Source organism: Protopterus annectens, chromosome 3.part0 (genome assembly GCF_019279795.1).
Source record: "Protopterus annectens isolate FY-2018-M chromosome 3.part0, PAN1.0, whole genome shotgun sequence".
NCBI classification, from domain to species: Eukaryota; Metazoa; Chordata; order Ceratodontiformes; family Protopteridae; genus Protopterus; species Protopterus annectens.
The window spans coordinates 921,382,916-921,406,285 of NC_056731.1; the positions used below are offsets into that span (position 1 = coordinate 921,382,916).

General features: G+C 38.5%; 1 protein-coding gene across 1 annotated transcript in view; it reads right to left on the bottom strand.

The window, feature by feature from the left end:
- The window catches only part of ROCK1 (Rho associated coiled-coil containing protein kinase 1), a 4,526,103-nt gene that overhangs the window by 2,445,069 nt on the left and 2,057,664 nt on the right, over positions 1-23,370 (bottom strand). Inside the window, exon 10 of the mRNA XM_044065727.1 lies at positions 1,195-1,354. Coding sequence (XP_043921662.1) covers positions 1,195-1,354 — 160 coding nt within the window. The remainder of the gene's footprint in view (positions 1-1,194; positions 1,355-23,370) is intronic.

A 23,370-nucleotide genomic window follows, 5' to 3' on the forward strand; every position in this document is an offset into this window, starting at 1 on the left:
AAGAAGAGTCTTGCGGCATACCGGACTCTGAATGGGTCTCAGTAGAGGCCTACGAATCCACTGAAGTGGGCATCAGGGGCTGCGAAAGCACCTCACTGAGTACCGGCGGACTGGCGATTAGCTTAATGGAAGCATCATCAGCAGTTTTGGACCTATGCGGTCTGTCTATGTCTTTATCCTTACATTGTTTCAGAATATCGGTAGTTGGATGGCTTACTGAAGCCATTTCATAATACAGAGATCGAAAGCAAAAGAATTTAGTGACAAAGAGCCCGATGACTAATGGTTCAGGCCTTGAACAAGGCACAAAACTGACAGCGAGGGACGTCGTGGTCTGGGCCTAACAGGTGACGCAGTAAGAATGAAAATCTCTGTGAGGTATTTGCTTTCCACAGGCAAGACAATTGTTAACTTTTTCTGACATCGGTTAGAGTAAGAAAAAAAGGATCCTCAATGGGGTACTTAGCTTTAGAAGACTTCAGAATTATTCAATTCGTAAACAAAAATTCAGGTAGCGGCCAACCGGCACTTGCGAACTGCTTCTGCTTTGGGTTCCTCGACAAAAAAGACTGATGTAATGGTGTCGGTTGCCTGTTTCTATACCCCTGACGACCTGACGTCAGTCCTGGAGCGACAGCATTCAACGCAGAAATACTAAGTCTCTGGTATTCAGGCCGACCGAGGGCTACCTGCAGGCAGATAACCCAAGTGTGATGACTGCAACAGTGAACCACGAAAAACATCCTCTTGCTGTGAAGTGACAATGTTAACCGCTGCACCACTGTGCTGCCAATATTGAATACTGTAAAGGAGACAAAAGAATTGCAGGAGAGAGTCTTAGAAAAGGGAAGTGGAGGAAAAGGAAAGCAGCAAATTACATAGTTGTAAACTGAATTTGTGGGAACAATGAATGCAAAATAATATTCAGGAGGAGCTGTGAAACTTGAGAAGGCATATTTTTTAATAATAAAGCAAACAAAAACTCTTATGAAAGTTAGTATCTATACATAATCCTGCTACTTAAATTTCTTTGAGAAGCATCAAGAACTACAGACTTTTAACAATTGTGCAAAAATGCAAGCTATTAAATTAAGTCAAGGAATTTTCACACAAATACAAGAAAAACTAGCACATAATATATTTGTATGCAATACTGGTTTACTCTTAGAATTCAAGAAATGGAAGAAAACTTACTGATGACATCTGTAGTATGTAAATCCTACGAAAGGCAACTGGTTACCAGCAAATGCCTTAGGTACAGGAAAAGTCTCTTCGTCACCTTTATCTTCTTCTATATCATCAAAATTGCTAGTATCAATATCACTGCTAAGATCAGCCACAACTGGAGCAGCAGCTAAACATAAATGAATAAAATATATGTTATAAAAAATAATAAAACTATGACAAGAATCAAAAACTAGCACTAGGATGGGTACTTGCCAAATATACAGTAATGCGAAGTATTCACCAAAACAGCTGATCTTCAAGGGATACACTCAAGCAACAGCAGCCAGATATCAGATGTCACCATCCTATTTTTCAAGCTAGTATGGGTTTCACTGAATATATATATACACTAGTCTGTCACTACTGCACCTCATTCATCAGGTGTTGCACAGGGGCAGTCCAATGTCCAGCCAGCATTTCAGATCTCAGCCATTCTTCCCAATGCCAACTTTGTTTCTCACTCTCTCTGGAGGTCTCTTCTTCACAGTATAAAGGCAGACAGTCTACTACATTCTGTTCTTTCTTGACCCCACTAAATGTTCAACTACATTGAGAAAAGCTATAAAGCCTGCCTGAAAAAGAGTTGCTGGAGACATACCATGCAGTATTGCCAGGGACTCCTATGGATTCTTTAGCTCAGTCCTGTACATCCTGTTTAAGGAGAAGGGTAGGAAAAAAACGGAAGCAGTAGTCACATTTGACTACCTACAGTTACAGTAAGTTGATGACACAATTGTACTACATTCTTCATGCAAGTCACTGCTGCAATCATAAATTCAGGAAAAATTCCCACTTTTCCTCACCTGTCTTATAGGTGGTTGGCAGCCTTGAGGATAAGGAAGTTAATATGCCCTTCAGGAATGCCGCAATAACACTTGCTCTAGCCCTGGATGGAATGTCTAGCCTGTATTGCTTCAAAAACATGTGGACCATTTAACATGTGGATGCTTCAAGCATATCACTTGCTAAGATGCCATTCAGAAGGCAAATATGGCAGCTGGGCCTTCTGGTAGAGTGACAGCTTACCTGTCCAGATAATTGCTTGCTATGGAATTTGTGCAGAAAACAACACAAAGGGATATCCACTTGGGAATGGTCTTCTTAGAAATAGTAATCATTTTTTGTTTTCTGCAAGGTTAATAAACTGCATTCTTACTGCCTCATGTAAATTGCACTTTGTTGCAGATTTGTAAACTACATTGTCTTACAACTTCTAAAGCCTTTCTTCCCAGGACTCTGTCAACAAGAGTCAGTCTTTGTTAAGTTAGACTATACAGGCAAACAAACTTAAATATGTACGTAAATAATGTTCTATCCATGCAGTACCTTAATTGCCTAAGAACATCCAAGGAATGGGAGGACTGTCCTCCTTGTTCTGAGGTTTTTGTACGAAAACTGGAAGTTTAACTGTCAGCTTTAAAGTCACCTCTGTCACAAGCTTCGGCATAAAAAAGGATAACTCTGGTTGAGTGATACACCAACAATAGTTCCTTGCACAGGAGGGTCTTTAATTCTGAAACCATACTAGATGAGGTGACTGCAACAAAAAAATACTGACTTCCAGGAAAGAAACTTTACATGGGCTAATCCTACTAGTTCGAATGAAAATAGTGTCAGCTTCACCAACATAAAATTCAAGTCTGACGGTGGTACAACTGACCTCTTTAGAAGCCTGAGGTACAGAACCCATTTCCAAAATTGCTTTACTGCCATTTTAGGAGGAAGAGGTGGGTCCATGGGTAGCCATACAAGTATAGCTAACCGGTGGACCGTAACGAAACAGAATAAGCCTGCATGTGTATGTATGTACACTCACATACACCATGTGTGCATGCGCAGGCACGTTTGTGTGTGTGTGTGTTTAATAATCCACTAGAACATAATAGAACATAATCCACTGCAACAAATACAGTCTGGTATTGTGACATTAATGGAAGATTTGGTTAATAGGGACATTTTATCTGAAAGGTTGAAAGATGTACTCGTCATGGTGAGCCCCCATATTCCTGTATTTTATAAAAAACAAAAGTAAAACGCTGACTGGATATACGGACCAATAAACCTTTTATTTAACAAAAACTGAGCGCTTTCACCCACATCCACCGTGGGTTTCTTCAGAGTTGAATGAAAAAATGGAGCAGCTACTTTTTATAACAGATAAAAACCAAGAACCAATCACCACTTAATACATTGTCTAATGCATCAGTTTATCCAATTAATTAATTAAAACATAAAAATATATAAGTCAATCAGATAACCCTAGTGTAATAATATGAATAAATAAATAAAGCAGTAACCTTATGTATAAAACTATTATGTTATGTACATTAAAAATCTAATAAATATTTAAATATAAAGTGTATAAATGAATATTATATACAAAATATACAAAATACATCTAATCTGTCAAAAATACTATATCAATTGATGGTAAAATCTGTAATACCTGTATAATATAAGAATTCATTTTTAAATAACTTAAAATTGATGCCTAGATACAAATATAAATACAAATATAAATGCAAATATAAATATGAAGTGTAAAAATGAAGATTCTGTATAAAATATATCTAATCTATCAAAAATACTATATCAATTGATGGTAGAACCCATAGTGCCTATATAATGTAGGATTTCATTTTTAAATAACTTGAAATTGATACATGTTCATTTAGTCCCGGCTGTATACAGGCATTAAGCCTAAGCTGCCATAGACATTCTTTGGTCTCAAGCAATGTATTCAAATCACCATCACTATTACTATTAGTATCTGGCACCCTGTCAATAACAAAAAACAGAAACCTCTTGAATCCTTTACATTTTATACTATGCGTATATAGAGAACTAGTGGCTTTCTTATTTTTAATGTCTCTGTTGTGTTCAACTATTCTTTCTCTAAGTTTCCTTTTGGTTTTCCCTATATAAAATGAGGGACATGACAGGCACGTAGCTAGATATACAACTAATTTTGTGTTACAATTTACATGTCCTGGGCATCTTAATGTCCTACTGTAACCATGTAATGTAACATATGGCCCATCGTTGATGAATCGACAACTTTTACAGAAACCACATTTTCTCATCATAGAATTTTTAAATAAAGTATGACTTTCAAAATAATTTTTCAAGTTTCTTCCTCTGCTAAAAACTATGGAAGGCATACTACCTATATACTGTAAAATATCTGTTTGATTAACAAAAACCTTTTCATAACATTCCTTAATAGTATTCGTAAAATCATTAATATTGTTACTATAAGGGACTATAAATGCTCCTACTTTCCCATCATAGCTGTTTTTATTTTCATTTTTGTTGAGGGTACCATATAACAATAATGGTTTGAAAATATCTTTCCTTTTGTTACTCACTTCACCCCTAATACTCCCAACTAATTTTCTTGGGTACCCTCTTTCCAAGAACATATTCTCTAACTTTGTTAACTCACTACAAAATTCTATATCATCACTTATTATTCTCGATAACCTCACCATTTGTCCTTTAACTAAATTTCTTTTTTGAAAGTAAGGGTGACAGCTGTCAAAATGCAAATAAGAGTTCGAAAAAGTTTTTTTGTGATATATTGTAGAATTCAATTTGTTATCAACTTTGTAAATTTTTAAATCCAGATATTCACAACTCTCATATTTCATACTATATGTAAATTTTAAAAATGTAGTACTGCCTTCTAGATATTCTATAAAATTATTAAGTTCCTCTCTATTTCCCTTCCAAAATATTAGTATGTCATCAAGGAACCTTAGGTATAAATCTATCTTTGACCAGTACCTACTTTCAAATACTTTTTGCTTCTCCCACATAGCTAAAACCAAGTTCGCATATATGGGGGCACATCTAGCCCCCATTGCCACTCCTGCACATTGCTGATAATATTCTCCCTCGTGCTGAAAAAAATTGTTTTTTAACACCAATTCCATCAGATCTACAAGAAGCTTCCGTTTCACTGTATGAAAATTTCCAAAGACCTCCAGACTATTCTCAAATAATTCTAGACCTTCTACCAAGGGAATTACTGAAAATAAACTAACAATATCTATTGTCACTAAATAAATCTCTTTCAAATTCTCGTTTTTGTAATTGTGAAGTAGTTCTAGACAATGCCATGAATCCTTTAGAATATGTTTGATACCTGCTACAGTCTCTTTACAATTTATGTCTACATAGTGAGCTATAGCTTCCATTTTTGACTGCTTCGCAGAAACAATTGGTCTAAAAGGGGGGTTAGAAGTGTTTTTGTGTATTTTGGGTATTCCAAAAATCGATGGTGTCAAAGGATATTCAACCGAAAGGTACTCAAATTCAGCCTTAGTAATAATTCCTTCCAGCAATAAGTCGTATAATTGCCAATCAACTTTTGTATATGCCTTTGTTAGATCATACCTTGCTACCCTCTTATAAATGGTCTCATCACTGAGCATAGTGCTCATCTTGTTATTATAATCTAGTTTACTCATCAAAACCACCCCTCCCCCCTTATCTGGTTTCATAATTCTCATTTTATCCGAAGCACTCAACTCATTTAAACAAAACCTTTCTGCTTCAGTTAAATTATCTTTAGAAATATTACTGTCCTTCCATGCTTTTCTTAACTGTACTTCACAAAACATTTCAAACAAATGCACTATAGGATTGTTTGGTGGAATAAAGGTACTTGACCTTTTTAAAGTAATGTTTTTCGTATCCATTTCTATCTTGTCGTCAAATTTTTTCTTAAAGTAAATCCTTAAGTTTAAACTTCTTGTATACATTTTTTAATTTACTAATATTTTGCCAATGTCCACTTGATAATTGGGAATGAACTTGAAACCTTTTTTAAAAAGTGAAAGGTAGTTATCTAAAACTTTGTCTGTATAATTATACATCGAGAAACTACCTTCTGTAATGATTTCACAGTCACAATTTTCCCGCACATGACTTTGGTTATGCTCAAAACATACTGATTCTTGATCATTCAACATTTTCTGAAAAAATGTTCATTGCTGCCATTGCAGTCCTGCACTTGTAGTTCATTTATATTTAAAATACCTCTATCAATTGAAATGCCTACATTATTACTATCTGTTAAAAACATATTGTCTGTGTCATTTTGTTTTATCACATCAAAACATCTGTGACTAACAACCATGTCAGCTGTTTCTAAATGACCTTCTATTGTAATACTATTATTGTTATTAGTGACAGCGTTTTTGGTTACTGAATCAAGGGGGGTATCCAAGCAATTAAACTTATGATCTCCATCTAGTGATGGTATGCTTGGTGCCTGTATCTCCCCCCTCCATTGTACTGCTGATTGTGGTGTTCGTCCTGCCCCTGGTAATGCTCTCTCAAGCGTTCCGATCTGCGGAGCACAGGTTCTTCTAAAAAAATCCCCCCATTACCATCTACATTCATATGCATTCTATCTTGCCCTGCAACTTCTTCATTCAATACTAAAGTTGCATTCACATTTGAAACCGGGCCATTGTTATGAACTTTAAAAAAAACGTTTAAAATCTCGAAAATGAGAATATGCAGCATTACTTAAATAGTCTTTAGTGTCACGTTGGAGTTTCGCATTTTTACTATCTAACCCTTTACTCACATATCTTTTCATGTAATTCAGTATACTATCAAATTTACTTTTGTTATAATCGAACAGTAAATCTTTTTTAATACTGTTATCAAGTGTAGTTAAAGTCTCTTTTAATTTGCTTAATCTATCGTTGTTGTTCTTAATAATCAATTTAATTAACTGCATACCAGTGTTATCAAAGATGTCCGTAAGTTCTTGTAATAAATCGTTGTTATTTTCAAAGCCAAAGGGTACCTTGAATACCCTTAGCCCCTTTGGAATTTTAGTTCCAGCGATCTCTCCAGAAAAACGTTGTCCATCTGAATAGTCTTAAATTTTCTCAATGTTCTTTCAAATGTTTCCATCTGCTTGTTCAAACTTTTGATATCCATTTCAATCCGTTGTGTTGGAAAATTAGGCACCAACAGTACAGATTTCAAATCTACAGCTCTGCAATCCACATTACGTTCTCCGCGCAGCCCATACCTAGCGTTTGGTAATGAATCCGGTAGCGGAACAGCGTGCCCATCGCTTCCTGGTCTCATACGCGTTGTCCGACTGCCAATAGGATCTCCCAAACTTGATATAGTATTTTTGACAGATTAGATGTATTTTGTATATTTTGTATATAATATTCATTTATACACTTTATATTTAAATATTTATTAGATTTTTAATGTACATAACATAATAGTTTTATACATAAGGTTACTGCTTTAATTATTTATTTATATTATTACACTAGGGTTATCTGATTGACATATATTTTTATGTTTTAATTAATTAATTGGATAAACTGATGCATTAGACAATGTATTAAGTGGTGATTGGTTCTTGGTTTTTATCTGTTATTTATAAAAAGTAGCTGCTCCATTTTTTCATTCAACTCTGAAGAAACCCACGGTGGATGTGGGTGAAAGCGCTCAGTTTTTGTTAAATAAAAGGTTTATTGGTCCGTATATCCAGTCAGCGTTTACTTTTGTTTTTTTACTAGTTTTGTTTTTATTTTATGTTTCATTAAGTTCCCGTATTTTATGCCTTCCCCAAAGTTCACAAAAATATGGAGAACCCACCAGGGAGACAATGTAACACAGGTGCGGGGTCCCATGGAAAGGGTAGGAGAGATTTTGGATAAAATATTACAATCTTAGTATGTGATGCATTTTCCCTCACGTTAGGGATACACATCATTTCCTTAAGGAAGTTATGGACAAGAGGCCACTGAACATTATTTAGTGAATGTTAATGGATTAAAGTATTTTAATATAGCTAGTTTTATTTTTTAATAGTTGTTTTTCTTCTGATGGGCCATTTTATAGACAACTTAAGTATATAGCTATGGGGGGACTAAGTTTGTTCCCAGCTATGCTAATTTGTTTATAGGACGATTTGAAGAAATTTTTTTGTATAGTGATTCTTACAATTTCAACAATGTGATGTTTTATAAACACTATGTTGATGATTTATTTTTTAAAACTCAGAGCTCACAGGAAGAGTTTGTTGGTTTTATGCAGGCTATACAGAAGGATAACTTTGGTTTATCTTTTACTTATAACATGCATGATAACACCATTCATTATTTGGATGTTGAGCTGTACATTGTTAATGATGCAATACATTCAATGTTATATAGAAAATAAACTTCTGTGAATTATTTTTTGTATGCATCCAGTGCACACCTTGGCCACTTGATAAGATCTCTCCCCTATGGTGAATTCTATAAAGCTAGAACTTTATGTTAGGATGAGATTAATTTCCAGACAGTAGCTGTGGATATAGCTGACAGATTAGTATCTAGGGGTTATAATTACGATCTCCTCATTACCACATGGCAGAAGGTTGTAGATAGAGATAATTTACTTGGAAATATAAACATGGTGAAAAGGTGTTTGGGAATTATAAAGGGTAACATGAGGATATACACTCTGTGACTTGTTATGATCCATTTGTTGAAGGTGTAGAACACATCTTGAGGAAACACTGGTAAATTATTACATCGGATGTGATATACAAGAACTTGAAACTGAATATTTCATACAGAAGTTCACCTAGCATAGCAAGTAGAGTTGGACACACAGACACATACAGGTAAGTGAGGTTTTGGAGTCTCAGTGTAAGGGATGCACTACTTGTAGCTACATGGATCAGGGAACTACACATCATTAACATAAAGCTGTTCAAAGTTCCAGAAGTATTTATCAAAAAATTATTTATGGGTTACTTTGCCCCTGTAATAAGTTTTACATTGGTAAGACCATACGTCAAACTTAGGATGAGGATATGTGAACACACACAGAGATGTCAAAAATAATTCTGCTACCAGCCCTGTAGCGTCACATTTTTGTTCAAATATCGTAACAGTGATTCAGATTTATTGAGGTTCTTTATAATGTATGTGTTGACATGTTCTAATTTATATTTACATCCTTTTGATATGTTATTACAGAAGGAGGCTTGGTTTATGTTCACTTACAAAACTTTGCAAAGTACAGCTGTGTACCTACCATAAATGTAGATGTTCGAGTGTATTCACTGTTGCAGTCATTACACTTGGGTTATCCTGCTGGCAGGCTACCCGCAGTCGGCCTGAATTCCAAAGAACTGGTCCGGCGTCGGTTGCTGTCGCCTCTTCCCTGACGTCGTGCGCCAGGGGTATAAAAGATACAGCCGACGCCATTTTCTTCAGTTTTTCTTGCCCCTAAAAGGGTAGGCTAAAAAAAAAAATTGCTAATAAAAGCATGCACTAAAATAAACAACACCTTCATCGACAAGCAAATACACCACATAGGTTGTATAGGGTAGAGAAGTACAGATAAGTCCCAGCAAAGAAAGGGGGATGGCGGGTGGGTAACCTGGACTGCAACAGTGAATACACTCGAACATCTACATTTATGGTAGGTACACAACTGTACTATGTTCATCGTGGTTCAGTGTTGCAGTCATTACACTTGGGTTGAATCCCAAAGCTGAGGTTGGGCGGCTGTGTCTAAATAGAATTAAGAATGGCTATAAGGCCCTGCAAGACTGCAATGGCAAAGCCTGCGCTGGATTTAGAGTAAAGAGGAAAGTGGTAGTGCTTAGTGAAAGTGTGCACTGAAGTCCAAGTTGCAGCCTTCAAAAGATCCTTGGTTGGTACTCCTCTGAGGAAGGCTACTGAGGTGGCTGCTGCCCTGGTAGAATGTAGTCTAATGCCCTTAGGCACTGATTTACCATGTTGTGAATAGCAGAAACGAATGTCGTGTCTTATCTATTTTGAAATGGTCTGTTTTGAGATAGCCTTTCCTTGTGATCCTGCAGCATGTGCCACTAAAAGTTGTTCAGTCTTTCTGAAAGCTTTAGCTTTGTCCAAGTAGAAGCGTAGCTGTCTGTGTATGTCCAAAGAATGCAGAAGTCTCTCCCCTTTATTCTGCGGGTTTGGGTAAAAAGTAGGCAAATGAATGGTTTGGTTAAGAGCCACACTGGACACTACCTTAGGCATAAATGTTGAGTTTGTCCTTAGAGAAACCCTGTCCGGATGGAAGATAATAAAAGGTTCCACAGCCATTAATGCCAGTAACTCTGAGACTCTTCTTTCTGAAGTTATTGCTAGGAGCAGAGCTGTTTTCCATGATAAGAATTTTATCTCAGCTGTATTGGCTGGCTCAAAAGGAAGCAGTGTAAGTTTTTCCAAGACAAAATTGAGGTCCCATGCAGGTACTGGTGCTCTCCTTGGAGGTCTTATGTTTTTGGCCCCCCCTGAGGAACTGCCTAAGCAATGGATATGAAAAAATAGGCGGGTCTGTATTGTAATGAGCTCAAATGGCAGAGGCATGGATCTTAATTGATGAGAAGGATAGGCCTTTGTCCAACATCTCAGTTAGATATTGTAAAATCTGAGGAATATTTGGAACAAGCGTGTCAATTCCATGTGCCTGGTTCCAAGCACAGAATCTCTTCCATTTTTCTGCATAAAATTTTCTGGTGCTTGGCCTCCTGGCCTCCAAAATGACATCCGTAACCGCTTTACAGAGTGGTGTATTCTAAATGGTTACAGTATCCATCATGCAGCTAGATTTAGAGTTCTGAGTTGGCTGTGCAGGATCTGGTTGTTTTGTTGGGTCAGTAAATGAAGAATTTGAGGCAATGTCCAGGCTGGGCCTTGGGACAAGCTTCTTAGGATTGGGTACCAGTGTTGGCGTGGCCAATCTGGGGCAATCAGAATAATTTGTGGCTTCTCTTGTCTGACCTTTAGGAGTACCTTGGGGAGGAGAGGCAGTGGAGGAAAGACATATACCGTAAGGTTGTTCCAGCTGAATGACAGAGCATCCACTTTCCATGCTTGTTTGTGATAAGCCCTTGAGCAAAATCTCTGAAGTTGGCAGTTGTGAGGGGAGGCAAAAAGATCTATGTCTGGGCATCCCCATTTTCTTGTTATCATGCTGAAGATTTGTGGATCTAGTTTCCACTCATGAGGGTCCATGAGGTTTCTGCTTAGTACGTCTGCCAGAGCATTTGTTTTTCCTGGCAGGAATTGTGCTTGCAGGTGTACTTGGTAAGTCAATGCTGTGTTCCACAAAATCATGGCTTGTCTGCAGAGGGGGTAGGAATGTGTGCCCCCCCCCCTGCTTATGTACCACATGACTGTGGTGTTGCCCGTCTTTATCAGCAGCTGTCCTGGATGAAGTAGGTCCTTGAAGGCTGTCAGGGCATTTTGTACAGCTGGCATCTCTTTGAGTGATGTGTAAATGCCGTTGGCTTGGGGGCCATATGCCCTGAATACATTTTCCTGCCATGTGGGCTCCCCAGGCATAATCTGATGCATCTGTTGTCAGTGTTTGCCTGGCTGTAGGTAAAGTGAATGGCTGTCCCTTGTTCTGGTGACAGGCCTGTGCCCACCATCGAAACTCCTGTTGAAGGCTGGGAATGAGTGAAATTAATGATTCCAGGCTGTGGCAATGTTGAGTCCAAACACTTTTTAGGTACCATTGTAGTTTCCTCATATGCAGTCTTGCATATGGAATTAGCAGAATGCAGGAGGCCATGTAGCCCAGAGCCTGCAGAATTTTTCTTGCATATAACTGGGTCTTTGTTGCCATGTTTTCGAAGTAAGAAGTCATTTGTCTTTGTTTGTCTGGCATGAGATAAGCCATCTGGGCAGTTGTATTTAAGCTTGTACCCAGGAATACTATCTCTTGAGAGGGTACTAGTTTTGATTTATTTTCATTTACTGTGTACCCTAGGCAAATTAGTAATCTTTTTACAAATGCCAGATGCTTTAGTAGAATATCTTTGGCCTCTGCTTGAATAAGGCAGTCGTCCAAGTAGGGATATATTTGAATTCCTCTGTCTGCAAAATGCAGTTACTGGTGTCAGGGATTTTGTGAAGACCCTGTGTGCAGAAGATAAGCCAAAGGGCAGTGCAGAGAATTGGTAGTGCATTGAGCCAGCTATGAATCTGAGGTATCTTCTGCAAGACTGTCTGATTGGGACATGCAGGTATGCCTCTTTCAGGTCCAAAGTTACAAGCCAACCTTTTTTGCCCAGCATGGGCAGAAGCTGCTGCAGAGTCAACATTTTGAATTTCGGAACATCCAGAAAAGTATTTAGAATAGACAGGTCCAGAATTGGTCTCCATGCTTTGTCCTTTCTTGGTACTAAGAAAATTCTTGAGTAAAATCCTTGTCCCTGCTCTTGTTGTGGCACTGGCTAAATAGCCCTTATGTCCATGAGAGATGAAACTTGATTTTGTGCCTCTGCCCTTTGATTGTGTGGCAGGTCTGGCATACCTTTTGCCTTTGGAAGGGTGTGAAAGTGGAACCTGTAGCCGTGAGAGACTATATTTAAGATCCATTTGTCCTGGGTAACCATGTACCAATTTTGTGAAAAAAGTGCTAGCTTTTCTCCCAAGGGTGCTGCCAAAAGATAAATGCTTGACATTGGCAGAGGGAAGTCATTGGGACTGTTTTCTATATGGCTGTGCTTTGTCTTCTCCGCTTTTGGAGGTAGAAGCACCCCACTGTTTGGGCCTGCATGAGCCCTGGGGCTGTTGTCGGCCTCTAGGATGTCTGTATCTGCCTCTTTGTGGCCTGTCTGACACAGGAAAGGACCAATTTTTAGAAGGCCAGTTCCTGCTAAATCTGGGTGGCTGCACCTGTAAGAAATCCTTCACTGTCTGCATAGATTTAGTTTTATCCTCCACTTTCTTTAACACCTCTTCTGCCTTAACACCAAACAAAGTATCATGCTGTAATGGAGCATCCAATAATTTTGCTTTAACATGATCAGGCAGAGTCTGTTCCTTTAACCAAGCATGCCTTCTAATGACAGAGCCTGTTACAGATGCCCTGCAAGAGGCTTCCAGTGAATCATAACCACATTGCAAAGTATGTTTTCCCGCTTGTTCAACTGCATGTAATAAATCCTGCAATTCCTTGTTCTCAACACATTCAGAATTTGTCAATATTTTCTGTTTTAACAGAGACATTAAATATTGCTGATATTTAAGCATATGAAATTGACAATTTAAAGCCCTTAAAACCAAGGTAGCATAAGTGTAAACTTTTTCCCCCATCTGTCCAGTGCCCTAGAATCTCTATCTAAGGGGGCAGGGTTTTTTGCAGTAGAAGACTTGACCCCTTTGGGACCCTGTGAAATACTTTCTGGGTCAGCTGCAGGGTTTTTATAAAGAAATTTATGAGAATCTGGAACCCTGTAGTATATGTCTGGCTTAACAGGTGCAGAAGGTAGAGAGTCGGGAGACAGGCCGGACTCTGAAAATACATCATCTACAATGTCTAGAACAGGAGGAATAGCAAGAGGTCTGTGTTGAGGTAGTAAAAGAAAGTCTCTGAGCCTTTTCTTAGAATCAGAATAATCTTGGCTCTCCCAGTGGAAATGCTACCTCATGGTATGCAAGGTTTCCCCAAATGAGTAATCCTCAGGAGGAGAAGCTGAAGGAATACATTGTTCAGCATCAGAATCCTCATAGGGAGGAATAGAGTATCCCTGTTCTGAAGAGGAGTCAGAGGAAATGGATACCTCATCAGAGGAGTCATATTCAGTGTCTTGCCTAGGCCTCTTATCAGGAGGGGGATGGGAACCCCTGATCAAAGTAATTAGGTCTTCGGCCATTTTGAGCATCTGTTTCTTAGGCATGGAAGTCTGTCCTGGAGAGTGTTGTACTTGTTTCTTTGTCTTTAAAACTGTTTTAGTCTTTGTCTTTGATGCTGAAGTTGGCTTGATATAAAGCTGTGTAGGTCTGAAAACACCCTCAGAAGCCGATGCCTGCTCAGCGGCTCCGGACCCATCTGAGGGATTAGTTTCCGAAGGCCCAATACCTTGAGTATCCAGAGGTCTAGCTGTCTCCATGTGGGAGTCGTCAGCAGCCTGTGGCTCTGAGGTAGCGGGTGTCAGGGGCTGCGAAAGCGCCTCACTGAGAACCGGCGACTGGCCTAGAAGAGGCTTCATCGTCGGTTTTGGACCTCGGATGCCTGCCCTTTTCTTTTTCCTTGCGCTTTCTATTAACTCCGGTCATCGGCTGTTCTGACGGCATTATGTAGTTAAACCTTCAGCCAAAGTAATGAAAAGCAAAATCGTACCGACGCTTAATATTGCATTGGTTAAATCTAGCACAAAACCGACAACTAGCAATGTCGTGGTCAGGGCCCAGGCAAGGAATACAGTAAGAGTGAAAATCCTTATGAGGTATTTGCTTCCCACAAGAAATACAATTGTTAACTTTTTCTGACATCGGTCTGGAGCAAGAAAAAAGTTTCCCCAATGGGGTACGTAGCTTTATAGAAGACTTCGGATCTGAAATTCAATTTCAAAAATCTCAGGAGTCGGCCGACCGGCACTTGCGAACTGCTTTTGCTTCGGGCACTGCGTGGCAAGAAAGACTGGAGAAAATGGCGTCTGCTGCATCTTTTATACCCCTGGCGCACTGACGTCAGGGAAGAGGCGACAGCAACTGACGCCGGACCAGGACTTTGGAATTCAGGTCGACTGTGGGTAGCCTGCCAGCAGGATAACCCAAGTGTAATGACTGCAACAGTGAAACACGATGAACATCCAAAGGGTCTTAATAATGAATTACTTATGAAATATGTAATATAACAGCTTCGGAAGTATCTTGGAACTGGCTTATTGTTATTATTATTGTTGTTATAACTACTGTTATTCTACGAACTCACATTTGTTTCAACTCTATTTTTGCTTTACGTTTTCATTTAAATTCATATATATTCTGTTACATTCTATTGTTCTATTTAGTAATGTTCTAACTGATAAACTGTTTAACTGCTAAACTGTGCTTCAAACGTTTGTACCTTGAATGTGAATGCCAAGGCACTAATTTATTTCTTTTTTTTTTTTTTTTTACACATTGCTCCTGTTTTCTAATAAAGTTGCTTTTTTTGTGCCAAATGATGTTTTTGCAAATGTCTATTACTGTGCTATCGCAGAGCTTGTATGTAAATGCAGCAGAAGGGTGTTGCACACCCCCCCCCAAATGTGGTTTTCACCTAGTTTAAAGGGTGTAGTGAAGTCTGATGAAACCTTATGTTTTTAGCTTTTAGCCTTTATCATTGTTTGATCATGTCTGACTCGGACAACTGATATAGATCTTGTGTGTGCATGTGTACACATATATATATATATATATATATATATATATATATATATATATATATATATATTTACACATACATGCGTGTATTATTATATATATATATATCTATATATCTATATATATATATATATATATATATATATATATATATACACACATACACACATCTATATATATATATATATATATACACACACACATACATACATATATATACACACACACACATAGATGTAGATAGAGACGTATATATATATATATATATATATATATATATATATATATATATCTATATCTATACACAGATATATATATATACACATCTATATAAATATACACACACACGGGTCTACTTTAGAACAATGAAATGTCACTTACCTGAAACCCAAACCACCGAGATGAAAACACCGACAGTAGCAACACACCAATGTCCCGGAGCACTGACTAACCATTCCAGGTAAGTAACCGCTTGGCAATCCTATTGAACATTGCCACTTACCCCCACAGTACTGCAATCTCAGAGCTGATATAGTTAGTTGAGGGGGCACAGCCCCCCACATAAGGGGGGTATGGAGGGATGAAGCCCCCCACATGGGTGGGTTTGGTTTTCTTCTGTTTACATGTTTGTGTCAGACAGCCAAGCGGTTACTTACCTGGAGTGGTTAGCTGGTGTTCCGAAACATCGGTGTGTTGTTGCAGTTGGTGTTTTTGTCTCAGTGACATGGGTTTCGGGTAAATGGCATTTTGTTGATCTAAAGAAGACCCACACACACATATATATCTGAGATAGGAGAGATGTAATGTTCATGGTTTTGATCGTCTACTTCTAATTTGACTAATGCAGCATTTCAATTCTTTGGATGCAGCAAATCATAAAAATACCTACAATCAGTTCACTTACACTGTTAAATTTCAGCACCATGTGCAGTTTTCCTGATTGCAGAGCGGATTGCTCTCCTGCAAAAACTGTGTGTGTGTGTGTGTGTGTGTGTGTGTGTGTGTGTGTGAGATGGAACCCTTTCAGTTCAGTGTTGTGTGTTCAATGCAATCAGTTGTCGATGTTACAAGACACCAATGAACTGATGCATCTCTCACACACACATTATTGAAATATGTTTAATATGCATGTGTGTGTGTGTATATATATATATATATATATATATATATATGTATATATATATACACACACACACACACACACACACACACACACATTTCTCAACAAAATTCCCAATCACCTAGAACAGCACAAAATGAAAAGGAGTGGTACTTAGCCTGTCTTCAAATATTTCAGCCTAATATTAGAAACATTAACACACACAAAAAAATAATGCAATTACTTATCATTCAATTTACTTTAGATATAGACCCCTACAGTGGGAAAATAGTTGATATTTCCCCGCTTCCCCCTTGAGGATCCTTTCCCCTAGTGCATTCATTGTATTTTACACCTCACACATCAACAGGCACGTGCACCTCTTGCCAGTGCATGCCATGACATCACAGGTTGAGTGTAGGAGACTGCACACAGTTTCACGTTTCCCAAGATCTGTCCCAAACTGAAAATGAATTAATGCATCTGAAAGACAACAGATAATAAAAAATATAAACTTCCCAGACAAAGGGACTTTCTGAGCAGAGGTGAATGATAATAGGATAATAAATACCCACAGAAAGGATACTGTCACAAATCACATGAGATTAAAAGTACTCAGACCTTTTCCGATGAATCTTAAAACTAAATGCGTAACCAAAAATCTCCTAGAGGGAAGCCTACAAAATAAGGTTTCAGAAGGCTGAACCATAAAAGCTTGACACCTTGAATACATGTAAATATATGAATTATCCAAGGCACAAATGTTCCAAAATGACACGTTCTTGTAACAGGCACCCAAAGTAACCATAGGCCTGGAGAAATGGCTTTTGACCACATTATCCAAGGAAAAGTTTGTTGACTTAATCAGAAAATAATGTAGCTGCCAATCCTTACGTAGCAAGACTTCATGAAAAAATAAATGGAGACTAAAGGCTGGCCCAGCTTTTTAAAGTCACGTGCCCTCTTCACTTAGTACCTGAGCTGCTGGTGCACAACAACGGTATGAAAGGCCCCCAACTCAAATTCTCTCCAAAGTAAATGGTGAGGTGACTGGACTGGTTCAAACACAGCTTCAACAATGCTATTATCAGGAATATAACTTATTTCCTGAGGGACATCTGAGCCTTGTGAACAGCAAAATAAGGTCCCTTACAAATAAATCACTGCAACACTGAGGTAATGCGAAAAAAAGGTAATGGGCAACAAGGACAGCATTTTCAAAAAAAAAAAAAAAAAAAAAAAGATATATTCCCTTCTGTATCAGCTATCAATGACAGGTCCTCTAAATAAGCCTGCAATTCGTATTATCCCTCCTCCTGCTCCCACCCTGTTTTTCTCTTAAGTGCTTAAGATCACCAGCAAGTGAACCACCAATGGTGCCATGATATGATACAATGAACTGTACTTGAAGAATACACAAAAGACCATCAATTTGGCTCTCAACCACTGTGAAGTCAAAAAAAAGTCTGCACATCATGAGCCTCCTCATAGATCAACTCATATGGAAGAATAATGCCACTATCACCATGGCCCTCCTTGATGGGCTTTAGATCAGAAAGAAGTCAAAGCAGTGAATATCTCCAAGAGCAGCAAGAAACGGAATGCAATCAAGTGTTGAAGTACTGAACTATAAAAGAAGACCTGACTTGAGGTCACCATCATCAGCATTTTCTAAATGACTCGTCTTAGTGAGGATCACACTGATCATAAGCTAAACACAGCAAACCAGATATTCCTATTGAAAAAAACAACAGTCTGCAGCTCATTTTGTAGGATCTTCAGACAAGCTGAACAATATTACCTCCAAAACATCCTGAATCTGCTCTTAGACCTCCTTTCAGTAAGCTGTCACTGGTATATGTCTAACAGGGAGCACACACTAGGGCACTCTCATGAAGTACCCAAACTACATCATCTAAGACCACTCAACACAGTAAGCAGTGGCTGTACTCTGAGGTCCTCCTAAATTGAAAGGTTTACCTTATGGAGATTTAGACCACATACCCTACAAAACAGCCTAATTTTTGCTGCCAATACACATGCTTCTGGTCACTATACAAAGCTTAATGACCCCAAGAGAGGATGTGGGACTTAAAATGACCACTAAACCGAGAGCTTAACCTGTTAATCAGCTCGTTTCTCAAGCAAAGCCCAGTACAATACTTTCAATATTGTCATCAATGCATCGGTCCAATGATCAATCTTTTGATCCTCTATATCCTCATTAGGAATAAGACCCAATATACTTAGACTCCTCCAGCTAATGTAGCGGTCTCCCCCATCACCTGCAGACAGCAATCTTAACTCTACCAGGACAGAATCATCACCTCTGATTTGCAGGTGTTTTCATCCCATCTCCTTCACACACAGCAGTAAGTTGTCCCAGAGAAAATTAAAGATCACAGTAACTTGAGGTTAAAAGGACAAGGAAAGATGCAACCCATACACCTCCAAAATATACATCGTTCAGACCTTGGTTGTATTTTGATATTCTGTCCATGAAAATCACAAACAGGATGGGAGGATCAGGCAAATCCTTGGTGGAGTGCTATACGCACAGTGAATGTATCTGACAATGCTAAGAGTGCGGACACAACTCTCACTCCTCAAATACAGAACCTAAATGGTATACAGCATATTCAAATAAGTTCATAGTCATGTGATTTTTTTCCAAGTCCAAGACATATATAGGCAAGTACTGTTTCACTACCATGAACCCTGCAATACCTGTGCAAGGAAAAAAAAGGATGATGCACTGCGTCACTGCCAAGATGAAATCTGCACTGCTCCTCCTAACCAAATACTTGACTATTAAATGAACTCTCATTTCCAGTACCCTGGCATATGTTTCCAGGACACTAAAGCATTTGATGCCTATACATATGGAGCATATATCCTCTACAAATGAATCACACCTTCCTACGCTCCTTTTTGAGAGGGAGAACCACTAGCCCAATTTGTCAACCTTTAGTTGTTGCACTAGCCTTGCACAGAACATTGAAAAGGCACGTTCGTTACCCACAGTTACTTTAACAATGTCCAGCCCTCAACATTTTCAAATAAATATCATCCACACAGTCACATAAACATGCCCAAAAATGAGATACCTCTGACCTCTGTTTGGGGTTCTCTGCACAGCAATGTAGGCCAGGCGCTTCCTCAAGGATGAAGAAAATAGTGGGGTGATTTGCAGTGTACTTTAACTTGCTCTCGTCGTACGAACTTTGGAGTTTACTGCTGGCTGCCTGTTTTAGTATATGAACCCACGGACTTTGGAGTTTACTGCTGGCTGCTTATGGACTTTAAGAACTAAATAAGAAGTTATGTACTCACCATAACGTTCCATGTGAGCTGTTCCATCTCGCCTTCATTCTTCACTGATGGGTTCAGAGCTGATCCATCGGCTCCGACACGGCCGTTAGCAAAGGTCAAGGTTTACAGGTCTCTCAGAGACCGGCTCCAAGTTAGTGGGTCGGCTCCGAAAAGAAGAGACACTTGGCTCCGATAGCTGTGGGGCCAAAGCCCCGGAATCCTCCACTTTCTTAGACTTTTTAGATGCCTTGGAATCAGTAGACGATTTTGATGATTTAGAGGACTTGCTAGCCCCATCCTGGTCAGACAAAGCTTCAGAAAAAGGATGCTCAGCAAACCTCGATCCACAAGCTTCCTTTTCCTCTCTAGAAGAACCCTTGAAGAAAAGGAATGGCAAATGCTACAGGACTCCTGCAAGTGCACCGCACCCAAACAATACACACACTGAACATGCCCATCAGTGAGAGACATCTTTTGTCTGCAGTCTGGACATTTTTTTTAATCCAGACTTTGGGTATTTGTCTTTTTCCTCAGACATATTAAGCAAAATACAGACTAAACTGTCTAAAACAACCTAGAAAAAAAAAATCTATCCTAGGGTCAAGATAACACTACTACTAAACCAACACCATTTAACAAATGGCCGAGAAAAAAGGGCCAACAGTATAATACAGCCTAAAAGTTAAAGTTATCCTTAAGCTCAACTGTAATACAAAACGCACTATAACAATGGCCTGGGAAAGGAAGGCCAACTCTAATAAATGCGAAACAGCACACTATGAACACCACAGTAATATATGGAAACACACACAATGAAAAACTAGGCCTAACACGAGACTGCTACAAATATGATAAACTATGAAGCACCAAGGGGATAGGTCTAAAGAGACAACTACAGGAGCTATATAGTAAGTAATTATCTATAAAAGATAAAGAAGTTTTTGAAGAAAAGACTTGCAGATAGCGATTTTGTGTCAAAAAAGGCTTGAGCGAACTGGAACCCCTCAGATCCGTGCAGCTGCAAACTAGATTTGAGGTAATTCTAGCAGTGCATCATGGGATAAGGGGCTTGGTCTCGAGCTACTGGTAAACCCTGAGCTTTGCTAACAGCCGTGTCCTCATCAGTGAAGAACGAACGGCAAGATTGAACAACTTCACATCATGTATTTGCAACTGAGCAAAGGAGACAAATTTGTGCCATAGACACAAGCAATGTAAATGTAATGCAAAAAGACAAAAATGTTCTAAAAATATGACATTTCCTAATATCTTCAATCTTGTAGGCCTAGTGCAGCCATAAACAACATCTTATTATTGACTATTATACCAGGATCAAGAACTGCATATGGATTTTTGAGCGTACTGGATTTTATAGTCACTGTAATTATTTTTTGTGCATGACATTACAGCTGAATATACAACCTGGGATTAATGGTCCGGTTATGTAATACACCTTATGGTAATTTTCTGAGCCCTAATCATTGGGTTCTTTGTGATTATGGAACTGGTTTATGTTTTTTTACAGCTATATGATATGCTTTATGGGCCAGTAATCCCGCTTCTGTACGTTACCGTTCTGGTAACTTTCATAGGCTGTAATTTCTAACATAAGATTTGGTCTTGAGCAGCTGAGAGCAAGAACTCATATTTAATACCATTTCTGATCAAAGGACTAAACTCTATTTGTATCAGAGCAATATAAATAAATATATATATATATATATATATATATATATATATATATATTAGTATGGTCCTTGGCTAGTCGTTTTCTGCATTTTGTATTAAACAGTGTATATTGTATTTAACATTTTAGTCACGGCTATGCAGCTGTGAGCAACTACTTATACTGAGTATTTATCTCAGTATTTAAGGTTTAAGAACACCACATGGTTACAACTTGTGTATTGCAAATACATATTTTTGACAGTTTTTACAGATTTGTGTGTTCTGTTCAGGGTGCATTCTTTAAAACCTTGTTTCAACATCTAGACATTGGCCTATACATTTTCTAGGGTTTGTTGATATTGTAGGAAGTCATTTTTTATTTGATTTCCTATTTATATGTCTGCCTTATACTGTTTTTGGGTACACCATGCCTTGCACACAACCAACCCAACTATTAAATGCAATACTCTATCCTACTTTAATTACTCTGCCTGTTCTTTCCAACCTAATCTCTTACCACACTAAACTCAGAAACCACACCCTTCCCCCCTGGCAGACAGACTCCACAATTAACCACACCAAACTAAATAGCATCCCTATATAGCAATGCATCCTCACCCACACCCAACACGTTCCTTACCCACACTATAAACTAATATTCAAAATAAACTCTTATAGCTCTCAAAGACTAAACAAAATATTACACAAATTTAGCAAACACTACTCACACTTACTCAAAACACTCACTAGTTGCAGTGACATACACCCCAACCCAGGACCTACATCACCCATCAACCCCACCCCAAACCAGCTAAATGCCCTTTACAATAGACCTAGAACATCTACCCTCTTCTTAAACATCAGTTTAAGAAGCATACTCAATAAAACACGACCTTCATGCATTGCTTACCCTATACACACCTGAAGTCACAATATTAACAGAAACATGGCTTAAACCAGAACACCACAATGATGAAATTACTGCCACAGGCTACAATATGATTAGAATAGATGGACTAGGAAAAAAGGGAGGGGGTGTAGCAATCCTCGTCCAAAATCACCTCACCATAGAGCAACTAGACTACAATAACCCAGAAATCAAATATGTAGAACTAATCCTTGGCAAACTAGAAATAAATCCCAATAAGCACATAATTATTGAAGGTAACTACATTCCACCAGGCAATAACACATCTGTTATGGAACACCTACTTAACTGGCTGTTCAACTCCTTTCCACATGAAACCATACTATTAGGGGACTTCAATACAGACTGGACAAAATGCTCCAGCCACAATCCCTCTGCCTTTCTAAACCTCCACAGGTTTACCCAAACCATAACTCCTCCTACAAGAAAAGACAAAGCATCCAAATGCCAGTCAGTCTTGGACTGGATCCTAGTATCTGACCCCACTCAGGCTCACCTATCAGGCTGTCTTGTCTCCCAGACAGCCTTAGTGACCATCACCCAGCCTACCTAATTAGGTATAAATCACAATCTATCAATCAACCTATCCCCATGGAAGTTCATAACAGAAAAAAAGTTTATAGCCACTAACGTCATCCAAGAGCTACAAAGTGTCAACTGGGCCCCCCTTAAAACAACTAGCCCTAGATAAAGCCGTTGAACATTTCAACTCAACCTTCCTAAACATCCTACATCATCATGCACCTTCCCGAACCATTAGACTAAAAACTAACTATGCCCCATGGCTCACCAAAGACACCAAAACTAAAATAAAAGAAAGAGACAAAACTTGGACATAGTATCGGAGAAACAAAACCTTATGTCTTAGTCAAACCTATCTAGAACTCTGAAACAAAACCAAAAAGCAAATCAAACTAGACAAAGCTAATTACTACAAAAACGTGCAGAAAAAAACATGTTCA